The sequence below is a fragment of the Sceloporus undulatus genome, chromosome 2 (genome assembly GCF_019175285.1).
Source record: "Sceloporus undulatus isolate JIND9_A2432 ecotype Alabama chromosome 2, SceUnd_v1.1, whole genome shotgun sequence".
NCBI classification, from domain to species: Eukaryota; Metazoa; Chordata; class Lepidosauria; order Squamata; family Phrynosomatidae; genus Sceloporus; species Sceloporus undulatus.
The window spans coordinates 211948431-211965756 of NC_056523.1; the positions used below are offsets into that span (position 1 = coordinate 211948431).

At 37.4% G+C, this 17326-nt stretch overlaps 1 protein-coding gene across 1 annotated transcript in view; it reads left to right on the forward strand.

Moving 5' to 3' along the window:
* The window catches only part of LPL (lipoprotein lipase), a 33853-nt gene extending 17524 nt beyond the window's left edge, over positions 1-16329 (forward strand). The window contains exons 4-10 of the mRNA XM_042447961.1: positions 857-968; positions 2904-3137; positions 4639-4881; positions 7710-7830; positions 8849-9031; positions 11569-11671; positions 14169-16329. Coding sequence (XP_042303895.1) covers positions 857-968; positions 2904-3137; positions 4639-4881; positions 7710-7830; positions 8849-9031; positions 11569-11656 — 981 coding nt within the window. The 3' untranslated portion in view covers positions 11657-11671; positions 14169-16329. The remainder of the gene's footprint in view (positions 1-856; positions 969-2903; positions 3138-4638; positions 4882-7709; positions 7831-8848; positions 9032-11568; positions 11672-14168) is intronic.
* Positions 16330-17326: the final 997 nt, after the last annotated feature.

A 17326-nucleotide genomic window follows, 5' to 3' on the forward strand; every position in this document is an offset into this window, starting at 1 on the left:
ACCATCTTCACTAATGCTATCTTCCCCATCCAAGAAACCTTTAATTTGCTCCAACTTTGTAAATCTTTTTTAACTGTCTTCCACAGTGCTTCATAGTTATCCCTAAATAACTTTGTATTCCTTTTTGAAAGAGTAATGCCCAAATATTTAACTTTATTAACTATTTGAAAGCCTGATTTCTTTTTTAAACAGTCCTTTTCTTCCTTATTTAGATTTACTGTCATGATATTAGATTTTTCAGAGTTAACCTTATAGCCTGCCACTTTGCTGAATTTTTTCAGGATCTTTAATAATTGTTCTATACTGTCCACTGGATTAACAATTGTCAACACCAGGTCATCAGCGTATGCCCTAAGTTTGTATTCTTCCTTACCTAATTTAAATCCTTTTACTGACTCCTCCTGTCTAATATGATTTAATAAAATTTCTAAAGTCATAATAAACAATAGAGGTGATAAGGGGCATCCCTGTCTTACACCTCTAAAAATTTCACAGGGTAACGTCCTTTCTCCATTCACCACAACACACGTGCTTTGTTTATTATATATTGTTTCTATTACTTTTTGGAATCTCGTTCCAAGTTCCAGCTTTTTCGCTACCCCAAACATGAAGTCCCAATGTATCCTGTCAAAAGCCTTTTCAGCGTCTATGAAAAACAATGCTAATTTTTTATCAATAAGTATTTTTTCTTAAAGTTGCGTGGAACTGTGGCAGGTTTTCTGCCTGTCCCATAACATTGTGTTTTGTGATGATAGTCTTATTAAATACTCCTTTCATCTGTTCATTTGTTATTTAGAAGCAATAAACTGAGAAGTGTTTTAATAGTGCTTGATCTTTTAAAATTTTTCATTCATAGGAGCAATTTGGTTACTCTCTGGACAAAGTCCATCTGTTGGGATACAGCCTTGGTGCACATGCAGCTGGTATTGCTGGAAGTCTGACTGATAAAAAGATTAATAGAATCACTGGTAAACAAATTTTGGCTTTCAGACAATAAAGACAAGGTGGAATGCTAGCATTAGTGATAGAAAATTATGATGTGGGATAGTGGTAGGACACTATACTGATAAATGTTATATATGATGGTGGTACTGAAAATAGTTTTTTCCAGTTTAAGGGCCATTATTCTTCATAAGTTTCTGGAGATATTAGGCCAAATGCATATATTCTTCCCAGTTAAGAATAGTCCAGTTTAATCAATGGGAACTGGATAAGTCAAATTCAGGATAAGGCTTATCTTGATGATTTTGAAATTGTGGATTTTAAATGCTGAATTTTAGATGTGGATTGATGTAATATGTGTACATTTTATTTGTACTTTTAAACTGATATGTGTTTTAGCTCAAGTGTTTTAATTGTTTTTGTTAATTGTTGATGTCCCCTGCCTCAATCCATGGGGAGAGGTGGATAAGAAATACATACATACATAAATTATTATTATTATTATGATGATGATGATGATGATGATGATGATGATGATGATGATGATGTCAGCACTTGTATACATTCCACTGACTCGGTGACTCTGCTTCAGTGAGAACTGATAATTAGTTTTAGGCCATTGTGAATTAAAGATTGGCCCACACATTTTTCCTAAAGCAAGAAAATGTTTTAACATTTGTTAAAAATTTTGTTTTAAAATCCTTCCTCTGTGTAGTCATTGGTTTGAGTGGGATTTGTGGATTCTGGACTGCATTCTTCTAAAATTAGCATCTGGTCTGGAATAAAGCCTTTGGACTTCAGCGCACAGTTTTATTTCACATGTGTTCTTACTCTAGATACTTAATAGTGTCTTAGTAATAAGCAGCCTTCAGAAAACAATTATGCAATTCAAGTACATAAGACAGAAACCAAATCTTTTAAAATTGTAAGAGCTACTTGACATTTCAAAAAGATTTTAAAGCATTTATGTAACATTTTCATAATTGCTTTCTGGCATGGTTGCAGCGACAATTTTTTCCCAAACTTTTCTTTTGTACCATTGTATCATCTTAGGAAAGTGCCAGTGTGGTGTAGTGGTTTGAGTGTTGGTCTGTGACTCTGGAGACCAGGGTTCAAGTCCCCACTCAGTCATGGAACCCCACTGTGTGACCCTCTGAACAAAGCTTGCCAAGAAACCTCTGTGATAGTTTCACCTTAGCATCACCATAAGTTGGAAACAACTTGAAGGCACACAGCAGCAACAAAAAAATCTTAGAATTTTTAATAAAATATTCAATGGCCTGTTACAGACTGCCAAAATAAAGCTGCTTTGGGTCTCTTTGGAGGTATGCTGTTTAAATGATGCATGCATCTTAAGAATCCGGAAGCTGCACCAAAGCTGCACTCCAGTGCTTAGGAATGGAGTGTGGCTTTGGTGCGACCTCCGGACTCTTAGGACCCATGCATCATTTAAATAGCATACTTCCAAAGAGACTCGAAGCAGCTTTATTTTGGCAGTCTGTAACAGGACATAGATTAAGACAATTGCTTCATTGTTATGAATATAGGTTGACCTTTTTAGAACCTCTCCTTCAATTAGATTTTTAGGCAAATGTAGTTCAGATGCCACCTTGGTTGCAGTATTTCCCAATGTGGCCTGCTTTTTCAGCTGCATCCACAATGCAGAAATAATGCAGTTTGATATGACTTTAACTTCCCTTGCTCAATGCTATGGAATTCTGTGAATTGTAGTTTTATGAGACATTTAGCCATCTCTGTCAGATGGCTAAATGTGCCACCATAAAATACAGTTTCCAGAATTCCATAGCATTAAATCAAGGCAGTTAAAATGGTGTCAAACTGGATTATTTCTGCAGTGTGGATGAAACCTCTAAGATTTATTGTTAATGGCACTGTGTGTTAGACAGTAGCAATATGAAGACACTGAATTTGCTTTCTCTTCTACTGTCCTTTTTATGTAGGTTTAGATCCAGCAGGACCCCGTTTTGAATATGCTGAGGAATCTGTACGCCTTTCCCCAGATGATGCTGTCTTTGTAGATGTCCTGCACACTTACACAAGGGGTACCCCTGATCTCAGTATTGGGATACAGAAACCTGTTGGGCATATTGATATCTACCCTAACGGGGGTGGCTTCCAACCAGGTTGCACTTTTGTAGAAACAATGCAAATGGTTGCCAAGTCATGGCTTCAAGGTGAGTATTCAGATCTGAATGGCAATAAAAGCTCAAATCTAATGGAAACAGACTGTCTTCTTGCTTTATCAAATAACATAATTCATTACTGAAAATTCCCTCTCTGTTTTAGATGCTTTAGTGTTTTCCAAACCCTGGTCCTCCTGATGTTTTGGCCTTCAGCTCCCAGAATTCCTAATTGTTGTCCCAACTAGCCAGAGCTTCTGGTAGTTGAAGTCTAAAACACCTGGAAGACCAAAGTTTGAGAAACATTGCTTTACAAGATTATCCATTAATTCAGTAGTCTTGCTTAGCTACTTACCTTTTTGCTTCCTTTCTGTTTGCACCTGTGTATTTGCAACTTAGCTGGATGTATGGTTTCCAGATCAAATTATTGACAACAAGGAAATTATACAATTTTTATTCATCTATTTATTTGATTTAATTACAACTCCTTTTTCTCATAAATGAGACAGAGTAGCTTGCAGTAATATTAAATAAGAGAAGACAATTAAATCACAGAACAAATTTAGCTATTAGAGTTAAGTTAAAAGCACAGATTTAAAATGCAGTTATCCACAGAGGCACTATGCATTATGAGTTCTGCTTTTGGATATTTCCCGTATATCAGCTGCAAATGAGGACCTCACCCACGTTATAGGCTGTTTCAATCTCTTCCACTTTTCTGTGCTATACTATCTAGCATTTTTCACTGATGGCAGCTTAATAAGATACAGGTCTTGATGAAAATGATAAAAACTAACTATAGGTACCAAAGATATATATGTACAATACTGATAATTAACTTTGATAGTAGTTTCAATTACAAGCCATATTTCTTTTCCATAAGAAGAACTAGTCTTCATAGATCCTTAAACTATTTCTTAAAAAGAAAAATCACAATTTGGAGAGTGACATTTTCAGCAAAAATATTTTTAAAACTAAGGCCACACCTTCTTTCCATTTTTGGCAATCTCTGCAGAAGTGTGTGTTCCTTTATACTGCTTTGACTTCACCCTCTGCTAGGAAGGAACTGGCAAAACCATCTTTGAGTATTCCTTGCCTACGAAAAGCCTATGAATTTCATGGGGTTGCCATAAATCGACAGGCAACCTGAAGGCTCATACATACACATTATCATGTAGCTAGCCTGATAAGATAAGATATGGAGCATTACAGGGCATCATCCATTTACACTGTGTGATTCCTGATTGGAAGAGATTAATGATGTGACTAATTTTGGGAGGAAGGGAGAAATTCCAGCCAAGTGGTGGTGTGGAATAACACAGAAGAATCAGAAACTAGGAGAAACAGTGGTGCTGAGCATGATTATTAAAAGACAAATGTTATAATCTATGAATTTCAGAAAATAAAATCTCATTCACCAAACTTAGTTTGTTTTGATCAAAATATTATTGAGAGCATCTCATGTAGACTTGTTTGTTGTAAATATGCTGATCTGTAAGAGCTGGGCATCTGTATGCTGCATAGCCATTAAATATTGCATCATTTTTCTTTAAAGAACCAGATCAATTGGTGAAATGTTCTCATGAACGCTCCATCCACCTCTTCATTGACTCCCTCTTGTATCAGAAAGAACCAATTATGGCATACCGCTGTAACTCAAAAGAAGCATTTGAAAGAGGGCTCTGCTTGAGCTGTAGAAAGAACCGCTGCAACAATTTAGGCTATAAAGTCAACAGAGTGAGAAGCAAGAGGTCTGCGAAAATGTATTTGAAGACCCGAGCTCAAATGCCTTACAAAGGTAAGAGTATTTGCTTACTGAAATGGTGATCTGCAGGGAGGTTCTTTGCCTTATGACTATGCCCTTTTCATAACATGGGAAAAGAAATGGGTTTGGACTATGAGTGAGCGGGAAGGTCTGCTGTACAGGTCCCCATGTTTTTATTTTATTTATAAAAAATCAGTTCCAACGACTCTTTGATGACTCTAAGCAGGGCTCTCAAATGAGCCTTGACTTCATTCCACTAAACGTCAACATTTTCAAGATTGAATATGAGTTAATATATATATCTTGCACCCAAATGGCTGGCACAACTTATCAGCAAATTCTGTCATCTTTGTTGTGCACACTCACTTGTTTGTTGTTGCACCTCCTTTCTTTATGAAGGAAGTGAAAAGTTCCATTTCAAAATACATGTACTGTATAAGAATAGTTCCCTTTAACTTGTTCCTTAGTCTTTGTGAAAAGAAAGTTTGCATCTACAGTTGGACAAAACCATTCACACTGGAAAAACAGCATTCAGAACACACCAAGTCCTGTGAGACAGCCTTTTTTAAAAAATAAAGTAATTTGTAGAAGATCAGTCAAGACAATATATATGAATTAAATAAGAACAACCAACAAACAACAATACAACAAAACAAACTGTAGATGCTGTGTTTCAAATGTCAAAATAAAAGTTAGAAGGAGAAATTAAAGGCCTTCTTTTACTGTCTCGGAGTATGATTCCTTTATGAAACCTCTTGTATAACGTCCTCCCAGAAACCCAAGTGATGAGACAAGCATTTTTGTTACTGACACTGTGTCTGTTTTTGCTGCTTGTGCCTCTGTGTGGATCTAGTATTATAAATAAAATGTGTGTGTTAAGAGCCAATCACAGAAGAATTGTGCCATGATTCACGATCACAATGAGGATCCTCCTTGGGGGGGGGGGGTTCAAGATTCACTTGGATGTGCAAAACTCCAAAAGATGATTCAAAATCCTGTAAAAATAGAGAATGTTTATTTAGGTTATACTGTTGGATTCTCTTGCCAAGAAAACCCATGCTATATTTGCCTTAGGGTTGCCATAAGTCAGAACTAACTTGAAGGCACACAACAAAAACACACACTGGATCTGTAATTAGGCAAGCAGTTTATAAATTACAATGGGCTCTTTGCGCCCATCACTAGTTATAATGCCCTTTGTTTTGTATATTTTTATGGATGTAAGCTCCTTGGCACCTCTTTTGTAGCCTGAAAGACTGATTCATAAGTTAAATAACTGTGAGCTGTAGTAAAACATGATAGTTCTCTTGCATAGGTTTACTGATTCTAAAAGAGCTTGTTTAGGAGACCTTCCCACCACAACATGCCCCTTCTGTTTTTCTGAGTCAAGTGTACACCTTAAAAGCTTAAAGACAGTACTACGTGCTGAGAGTGCTTCTACACTAATGGTTCAGTCTGGATTTAACAACCCTCATTAACTTGTTATGGAGAATCCATACTCCATGAATATACTGCTCCCCCTCCCCCCTTTCAGTCTACATCTTTTCCAGGAATCCTTTTCACTTGGAGAATATTTGATTCACTTGAATGTTACCGTGCTTTCCATTGCTTTTCTTGTTGGTATCTGAACTATGGTGCTGACATCCCCCCCCCAATTTTGTTTAGGACTGTATACTCAGATAGTCATAAGTTACTGACTGAACATTATTGGTGCATTGAGTAGGACATGATGTCTCTGTAATTAGGAAGATGCGCTTGTTGATACTGTGCCAGGCCACACTTTCAAGAGCAATCACATCCCCCATGACCCATAATCCTGGCTTCTATGTCAAAAATGAAAGGAGGGAAGCAGAAGTTCCCCGCTGCTCTATGGTATTTGATCTTTTTGATCTGTTGAGTCCTGCAATTGCATTACTAGAAACAATCTCTTCAGACATGTATCTGCAAGAAATGTTGAAGAATACAAATCATACAAAAGAACTTTGCTATAATAAGTATAATGGGCCCTTGGCATCTGCTGGCGCTTGGTTCCAGGACACTCCCCTGCCAGTGGATACCAAAATTCATAGAGACTGAAGTCCCATTATATACAATGGCATAATAAAATGGTGTCCCTTATTTAAAAATGGCAAAATCAAGTTTTGCTTTTTGGATGTTTTGAGTAATAAATAATAATTAATAATTTGTTTTATTTATATACCGCTATTCCAAAGATCATAGCGGTGAACAGCAAGTAAGCTAATTAGCAAGTAAGCTAATTTGCCCCCAACAGTCTGGGTACTCATTTTAGCGACCTCGGAAGGATGCAAGCAGGAGTCGAGCTTGGGCCCTTTTGCTGGTCTTGAACTCGCAACCTTGTGGTTTCGAGTGAATGGCTGCAGTACAGGCATTTAACCACTGCGCCACCAGGGCTCCTTGTAATATTTTCAAGCCATAGATAGTTGAATCTATGGATACAGAGGGCCAACTGTACATATCTGAATCCTTCCTGAGCAATTTCACTTGGAGGGGCCTTTCTTTACTACTTTTTGCAGTACAAAGATGCTAAATGCATGCTGATTGTAAGACATTCAGGGTAATTGAAATACTTCAGAGGGAGAGTTGTGATTGCTGCTTCAGTATGACATCAGACAACAGGACGTTATGACTCACACCCACCATTTGTAAATACTGTACAACAGAGATTATTTTCAGATTAGAGAAAAAATGGATTTTGTAGCTTCTGGTTAAACTGTACCATAAAAGAAACTCAAAATATCACTCTGAATGAATAAGGGCAATGGATACAAGACCAAGCTGTTCTAAAAGTAATAATCTTCATCTCTTCATTTCCTTTTTCTTTTGTTCTTTTTGCTCCTTAGTTTTTCATTACCAAGTTAAGATGCATTTATTTGGGAACGCTAGCATCACTAAGACAAGCCAGCCTTTCCTTATCTCTCTCTATGGCACTAAGAAGGAAAGTGAGAACATTGATTTTGTACTGTGAGTATCAACAAAAACTTCTGTACTTGTTTTAGTTTGTAGACTAATGTGTTGTCTAGAGTCCAAAAGAAACACTTGAGTCAAGTTCAGAATTTTAAAATGGCAATGCAACTTCCACTCTTTCCCCTCAGTTTGTGTTTTTTTATGGTAATCTGAAATTGTCTACAGAGTTGCAAAGACTCCTGTTTCTTCTTGGAGTACTGTGCAAAAGCAACTGTTAGAGGAGGCATTTCACTGGCAAAGGTAGCATATATGGGCCAGTTAAACTGTCATGGGGTGAATGTATTTTGTGAAGTGTGAAGGCGTTTTGCAGAAGTTCAAAAATAAGAGAAGAGCTGTAATACTTCATCCCACTCCCTGGCACGAGTCCAGGAAGTGTGCATAGCACATATCCTTGGGGCCTGTGTCTTCCTTTGGCACACTTACTCTGGAGGCAGAAAAAGAGGAAGGAGGGTCTTATTCATTTCCATTTTGCATTTGGGGATCTTATTTATGCAGATCTCCTCTCCTTTTAAAAACTTTTAAGGAGTGATGAAGGGTTCATCTTAAAAAGTCACTCATTTTTAAATGCTCTTGTATTGCGTATCTCTTGTTTATGTTTGACCTTACGTGGCCATATTCTTCCAATATGTAGATATACAAAGATCATGATCGTGAGACATGTTTGTTGCACCTAAACCCAGTTTAAACAAAAGTTAGTCTTCAAAATTGTAAAAATCTTAATCCTGGTTCTCACATGTAAATCTATGGCAGATGCTGTCATATAACTTTAACAAAGGGCAGGATATCTAGCTTTTTCTAAATCCAATGTCTACTGGATTATTACTTACAAAGATGTATGTACATGGTGGGTGGAGGTGGTGATGTAGTGGCACATCTTTTAAATATGTTTGGCAGGATCAGCTAACAAATCAGTTTCTTATATATTCCTCAGTAAAGAAACATTACTACTAAATAAGAGAATTGAACGTGTATAAGATGTCAAACAAACAATACTAAACATATTTGTTTTTAACAGGCCTAAGATCTCTACAAACAAAACCCACTCCTTCCTCATATACACAGAGGTCGATATTGGAGAGTTACTCATAGTTAAACTGCAGTGGGAAAAGGACTCCTTTTTAAGCTTGACAGATTGGTGGAGTACCCCCAAGTTTAGCATCCAGAGGATTAGAGTCAAGGCTGGAGAAACCCAGAAAAAGTAAGGCAGAAGAAATTTGTTGCAGAAAATAGAATAACATAGCATCTCATGGCATATTTTGCATTGTCTATTTTACAGCACGGTGTAGTGCCTTGGTGTTGGACTAAGACTCTTCAAGACTAAGGGATCATTCAGACTTTTTTTTTAGTGTGACTATGCAAATAGTCTCATTCACACATTCTGGTTTTGTTGTTCACACTATTTTTTAAAAAATCGGAAACATGTCTATGCGTATCTCTACAAGTTCTGTTGCTCACACATGTCAGTACTGTGAACAAAGATGGAGGTGATGATGGAGATGTATTCGAAACATGTTTAAAGCATGCAGAATTTTGTCCCGGTTTATCACAGGTCTATTTGCATTGGTTATTCACACAGCTGTAAATGCAAATCTTTTAGGAAAACACCACCTTGAGTCCTTATATTGGGAGAAAGATTTTTTTATTATATAAAAAATAATAATACAAAATAATAACTTGGAAAACCCCTTGAGATCAATTATCCTGGGTTAAATGGGGGGTTTTGGGCCCTTCCCCCAACTTAATCAGATGCATTTGAAATGCATGTGAACAGCAAAGATTCAACCCAGATTCTACCGGGATTATTTTCACTGTTTGAATAACCCCAAGGGTTGAAATCTCCACTCACTGGATGATTTTGGTCAAGTCACACTCTCCCAGCATAGAGGAAGGCAATGATAAACTTCCTCCGAATAAATCTTGCCAAGAAAACTCTATGCTAGTGTTGCCATAGGTTGAAGGTGACATGAGGCACACAGCAGCAGCAACAACAACAACAAATTCATTGTTGCCATCTCTTCACTCACTCTAAGTAGTATAGTGAGTAAAGTATCCCGGATTAATTACTTCAGTGGCAAAGCACATTCCCTGGCATCTTCATCGACAGGGTCTTTGTTATCCTGCTTGAGATTCTGGTAAATTAGAGTTGGCTCAGGCAATGCCTTGTGTGAGCAAAAAGGCACTTCTGTCCTCCTTGCTTTCTCTTTCTCTCTCAGAGAGAGTCCCTGTCAGTAGTCTGTTATACAATGCCTCATAGTATTCTTAAGGATTTTCTGACTTTAAGAATTACTTAATTACTTAATGGGTGGGTGATAGCACTTGGAAGGGGAAGGAAAATGCCCCATTCTGCAAGCGGAAAACTGGTCCTGGCTCTCTGGGTTAAAGTATGTGAGTTCAGGCTGGCTCATGAGCTCACCCTGCATAAGGCAGTGTGGCACATTCATGCTTACTGCTAGACCTTAAATAGGTAGTCCTAAACACCAAGTGGGAGTCAGTGCTTCCTACAGAGCAAATACAAAGCTGCCAGTTCCTATTTGTAAGGGATTTGTTTAATAGCCACATGACATGGGGACATTAGGCAGAATGTGTAACACAGACAAGCCTTTTTCTGGGGGTGAGGACTGTGACTTTTGTACAGCCATGGAAATTGTGAAAGGGAAAGGAGCCTTTCCTGAGAAAGCAATTGATTTCCCCATGTTAAGAAAAATAATTTTACACAACTAATAGAACAATGCAGTAAAACCTGTGGATGGTGTGTGTGTGTGTGATTTAATGCTTTTCAACAAAAACTGGGGATTTAATGTCTTCTTTCTCCAGATATGCTCATTTCCCAGTTGTCACAGATTTCTTCTTCCCCTATGGATAAGCATTCAAGCTTACATTTAGAGATTAGGTAGAAGATGATTGGAGAGAAGGATGCCATAACTGTAGTACCTCCCCCAAAAGGGCAGCCCCATTTCACAAGGGAGAACCTTTGGTCCTTTAATCACTCCTTATTTTTAAAATAGTAATATGACTTTTGTATTTGTGTTGCTCCAAAATTATCATAATGAATATTACAACTCATATCGGCTTTATCCTACACGTACTAGAGGAAATGAAACAGTAAAAGGAAAGACAGGATGTAAATTAAATAAATATTTAAATTTGAGCTAGTGTATTCCAGCTGTGGGAGCCAGTGGGGTATAGTGCTTTGAGTGTTGGACTACGATTCTGGAGATCAAGGTTTGAATCCCTGCTCAGCCATGAAAACCCTGAGTTGCCTTTGGCAAGTCACATTTTCACAGTTTCAGAGGAAGGCAATGGCAACCCCCCTCTGAACAAACTTTGCCAAGAAAAACCCATGATAGCCTTAGGGTCACCATACATCAGAAATGACTTGAAGGTAAACAACAACAATTCTAGCTGTACACTTTTCTAACCTGTTTTCTGAATTTATCTGTTTTACAAATGGATTGATGTTGGTTCTGTCACCAATGGGGGCTGACTCTCTTCTTATTAACCTCCTATTAAGCACATTTACTAAACATATAACTGGCTTGCAAATAAACTCTTGTCAGTTGTAAATATTGGTTTTAGCTCTTGGTCTAATAGGTCAGTTACAATGTTCTGAGAAGATGCTTTGTAAACAATTAGGGAACATTTTAAATAGAGAATAAGACATTTCGTTTAGGGTTGGATGTTGGCAATTAACTTTAAACACAGCTCTTCAGTAACCTCATAATGCTTTTTTTGCAGGTTGGTCTTCTGCTCTCCAGATGGATTATCTTCTCTAACAAAAGGGGGCAAACCTGTAGAATTTGTAAGATGCCATGGAAAAATATAATGCTGCAGATTCATGGTAAGACCTTTACATCTGCTACACAGAGTGTGACTGAGAACTCAATGTATGCTTCTTTTTTTAAAGCAGTGTTTGATGAGCAGAATCATAAAAGTGTAATCATACAGATCCATGTCTCTTAGTACTACAGAAAGGGAGAGGATCAGAATATAACCCTGCTCTCTGACATGCTAGTTCTTTATGTTCAGGTACCCTTACCAGCCCCCTGCTCCACAATGGGAGACCCTTTAAACATGAACTCTTTTACCCACATTTTGAAAGTGAGAGTTGAATTTCATGGTTCCACTGGGCTCTAAAATTAAGGACTTAGCTATCTTGCAGAGGGCAGTACTATTCAAAGTGGTGGTCCATGGACCAGTGCCAGTCTGCAAGCCAGCAGCAATTGGTCCCTGGAGAATTTCTAGAAAGAATAAACCATGGTAACCTATGGATAGAAATATGGTACTTGGGCATACTGGGAAAAAAAATAGCCAGACCCCCACATCAGATGGCTTAAGAGTCATTGTTTTGGAGAACTCATGTAGAACTTCCCTGTCTTCAACTTATTGGTTAGCATTTAATTTCATAGAATGTGCCCTGAGAAATATGGAGTCATAGGTAGCTAATTCATCTATACCTGTGAAGGTGAGCTTTGGAGAAATACCAGAACTTAAGCTATTGTATTCCTAGCTTTTAGGAAGATACTGCATAATATAGTCCACACTGTAAGAGCTACCAGTGCTTGTAAGAGAGCCGGCCCTGTCATTAGGCAGAATTAGTCATTTGGAGCCTCTGGCAACAGATTTTGAATTGATTTGTTTAACCCAATTTTGTTTAATTTGTGTTGTAATTCTGCTGCTGAGGATGGGGAGGAATGCTTGTGGGATTTTCTACCTCATGTGCCTTAATGGCTAGCCTGTCTTTGAGCACTGTACACCTTTGACTAAGCTGAGTGGTGTTGCTCCACATCAGGTAGCAAAATGTCCTGGCTTGCTCTAGTCATATCAGGTTGAATACAGTCTCTCATCACCTCACATTCACCAGTGAAAACTATCTGCACTATACAGATTCTAAATTTGAATAAACTCTAATGCCAACAGGGCCTAAAAGTCCAGCAACAAAACATACTGAGTCTTAGTCAGACATTTATTGGCCTGAATCTGCTCATCTCAGTTAGAGTAGACCCACTGAACCAGTGAGACTTACTCGTGATGTGGTGCACAATTCAGCAGTTGCTTCTGTGGGACTGTTGTACTGGGAACTGACTAAAAAGATTCAGGCTAATCTGGGGAGAAATCAGTATGTTTTATGAGGGAAGTTTCCCTAGTGTTTCCCTAATAATAGTAATGCAGGGATGACTAATGCAGGAGAGAATATGTGGACAAGATAATGACTAAGCAGACTTGTAGGTGCCACTTTCCCCTGCAGGTACCTCTATTCTTTAAAAAATGAGGGTTTTTTGCCTGCCCCCAGATCTAAGACCTTACGTTCAGCTCAGCAGGAAAACCATCTGGAAGAGATTTGCAGGGTAGTTTGTGTAGTTCTGGTAAATATTAAGCATCTCTCTGTTTTCTAGTGATGCTTCCTGTAAATATTCTGTCTCTTCGGTTTTGAGTTCATATTAACTGACAGATCAACCATTTAGGAAATAGATATATTGCCAGTGTACATTATATGTTAACAGTTCTGCACTGATTCTCTGCTGTTTTATATACTGCTAAAGCAGTTATTAAAATTGTGTCTATGGAATCTAAAATTTCAGTATCAATACCATCATCATTGCAAAAGCAAAAATAGCAGTTCCCATTTCTGAGCAATTGAGAATCTACACTGGAGATTATCTCATGAAGGATAAGGATGAAAGCAAAGCAGATGACTTTGACTGAGGCATCTTAAAAAGTAAACAGTAAAGCATTCTGGAGACAATTAAGATTATCACATGGAAGATAAGGAAAGGAGCAAAGCGGATTGCTCCCATCCTTATCCCATCCTATTTGTGCGATTGCACCAAAGATTACCACACACTGCACACTTATCCCATTCTTCTCCCTTCAGTGAATTAATACCAAATGGCAGGGCCATTACACTTCATTTATGGAAGAAGAATGGGATAAGTGTGCCATGTGTGGTAATCTTTTGCACAATCGCACAAGTAGGATGGGATAAGGACGAGAGCAACCTACTTTGCTCTTGTCCTTATCCTCCATGGGATAATCTCCATTGTCTCCAGAATGCTTTACTGCTTACTTTTTAAGATGCCTTAGTCAAAGGAAAGTTTTTCTTGCCAGCAGCGTGGAATAACATTTAACACCATTGAATTTTATCCTAAACAATAGGGCCCTGGGACAGATCAGTACTATACATACAATATTTACACTAGTTTTAATGCTTAATATATTTGTAATTTGGTGAGGTTATTCAATTCTAGTTTGATCCACCAGTCCAGTGCAATATAGAAGATACAGTTAACATCGTAGTCTCTAAATGTATGGTGTTCTTGTTTCTTTTCTTTTTGTAGAGCTCTGGCAAGTTATGGAATACTGGTGCTTGAGTTCTTCAAAGAATAAAAAGTAAATGAAGAAGTTCAGTTCCAGGAAAGGAATCCCCAAGTGCTGGATAATCAGGACTGAGTGTTTAGAAATACTTAACAGCCTTCTGTAATACTGTCAAGCTTACTTTTGAATAACTTTCACCTAAATCCAGCATGTAGGATTTGTTGCACCAGAGTTAGATTGGGGATGCACAGTCAAATGCATATCCAGCTGAAAGTTGTGCAGTGCTGATGGATAATATTTTCATTCCAGTTAATATCACTGATTCATGATTCCATGGGAGATATTTATGCAGAAGCCTACTTCCATTTTATCTGGTTCAGTGTATTTTTTTATATCATCTCAACACAGGAGGTGGTGGAGGAGTGGGGACATATTAGCCAAACATTTTAAAATCAAAGCACGAAAGAAACCATTTACAAATGGTGATAGATTCATTATTGGGAACAAGCTACAACAATTTTCATAGTACTTGTAACAAAAGTGTCTCAATTTTTATAAGGAACCATGTTTAAAAAATGTTATGTAAAAGCTACATATTTTTTAAGATTATAAATTTGTTCTTTTCATCTGTAACTGGATACCTTGCTGGACAATGTGCATTCAGTATATTTATACATTTTTGTATCCTTTGCTGGCTAAACCCTAAGAATTTCTGTTACATGGGAATAGATATATTCTCACATGTCTGTTTCCCTTACCTGGGTAGGACGGAATAAATGGAGAGTATTTATGCATTCTGAAAGATTCCAAGATTAGCTCTTTTATATTTTGTCAGTAGTTATCTAGATTTAGGCTTATTCATACAGTCTTTATAGGAGTTCTTTTTTTTGCAAGAGAAGCAAGCATTTCCAGTTTTCTTTGCTCATTTTTAAAATATGAATCCAGTGCTTTTCCGAGGCACGCTTTAATGAGGCATCAAATTATTAACCCCTGTAAAGGAGAAGCTGACTGTTGAAAACTGCAGGAGCATTGGTTTCATAATCAGTTTTCATTAACTGGACCAAAGTCACTATCTTGGACAGTGGTCACAACTATGTTCACTGTTGCTCTCTAAATTCCAAAGGCCATGTTCTTTTATTTTTATATATCAGTTTGCCTAATTTTGAGAGCAGAGCCTGTATCTCTTGCTAAATAATAAAAATAACAGAACCTGAAAACAGTGTTTATTTGAGGTACAATGCTGTATTCTACACACTGAGTATGAGCAAACATTATACACTTTGAATCAAAGTCATGAAGACTTGAAAGAGTTTTAATACAAGGAGGCAGTTGAAGAAATATTGATTAGCAAGGTGAAAATAATTTGTTCCTTGATTGACCAAAAACTCAAACCTTGCAAACAAAATTGCAGCATTACATGGCTTAGGCGGTTTATTAAGTTATATGTTTAAAACTTGCAATGGAAGTCATGTTTGTGTGAAGACAGTAATTGTGGTTTGCCTGAATTTATATATTGGTCCTCTACCACCTGTTTATCTGACATTCACTATTTATTATTACAACAAAAGTTTATTACAGAGAAATGAATGAAGCCCATTTAAAGTAAAATCTGCGACACAAGAGAAACAAAATCTTTGAGAGTTCTTTAAAAGAAAGAATCGATAATACACAGTTCTCTCAAAAATGGTTTTCCAGTCTCTCACAATATAGACAGTTCTGAATTAGAAAATAAAGTGAGTCATAGTTTCTTTTTTATTAAGTTCATGCTTCCATCTTTCAGTTGCCTGAAGAGTGAAGTTTGAAGCTTTGACAGACAATGTATTATGAGTTGCACATTTTAATACACAAATATAAACACCAAAAGCACTTAATCACCAAATGGTGAAATGTTTTATATGTGAGAAAGTATAATGTGGCTTTAACTGTGACTATTTATTGTCTGTAAAATACATCTATGTATATGCGTAAAAAAGTTACTTTGTATATATTGATGATGTTATCAAGGCTATAATGCATTTATACAGTTTTGTGGTATAATCTCTGTAAATAGCTCTTAGAATGAGAATTTATGATATATTATATGAAAAATGCTGCCGTGGTCAACTTTTTCTCAAGACACAGCTCTGTTTTGTACTGCATTGAAGTCTGCAAACTTATTAAAAGTAACAAGCTATTATGGAATAAGTTGTTGGAGTGATTTTTTGGGGGGTGGGGGGAAGAAACCAAAAAGAAAAACAGACGTTTTGGTGTAGGTGAATGCCACCTATCTTCTGCCTAAGTCCTGTAAATGTTTTGCTTTGCGCCCTGAATAAATGCCCCCCTCCAACATAACAAGTAGTTGTGTGACAGCAGAGAAGAACTTCTCTTATTTGCAGCTCTTTACACAATGGTAGGAGGCATTAATTGAGCTACACTGCAATGTAAAAAAAAGATTTTGATAAATGTTGTGGCCAACTAAAGATGAAAGGAGGCACAGAGAAGATTAAAGATAGAGAAAATGAACAAGAACAGTGATGGGCAAGGACGGGTACCAGAGAATGGATTTAAATTTTGTGCCTTTCTGCATCCCTGAGCTCTTTTTACCACATTGTCTACTCCCTAATCTCTGCCAATTTTGAGAACCTTAATTACTATGATTTTCTTACTATATCAGCCCCCAAACACTCCTTAGTCTGGCATTTTTTGTCCCCCCCCCCAATAGCCAACCAGCAGCAACAGAGAACTTCCCAACCAAGCAGGAACTGGTGTTGTTGCTATCAGCTGGCTCCAACTTGCAGGTGACCTATGAATGAAATCTCCATTAACATCAATATCCCTACTCGGTCTTACAACCTCAAGGTTTGTGGCTTCCTTGATTTAGCCTACCCCACTGGCAATACATTCTTCCTCTTTTCCTGCTGCCTTCCAGTTTTCTCAGCACAGTCATAATTTTTCTTATGAGTTATTTTTCTTCTTACGTTTTTAGGTCCTAAGCATGATGATTCTGTTGAGTATTGTATGGGCTTCTAGGTGAGAGTTCTGGCTTGATTTCCTCTTAGATCATTGTTTGCCATTTGGCAGCCCAGAATACCTGTAAATCTTTCTCTAGCACCACATAACATTTCCCCCTTTTTTTTCATTGTCCAGCCTTCCCAGAAAAACCATAGAACCCATGGTATGGATGATGTCCGACTTTAGTATT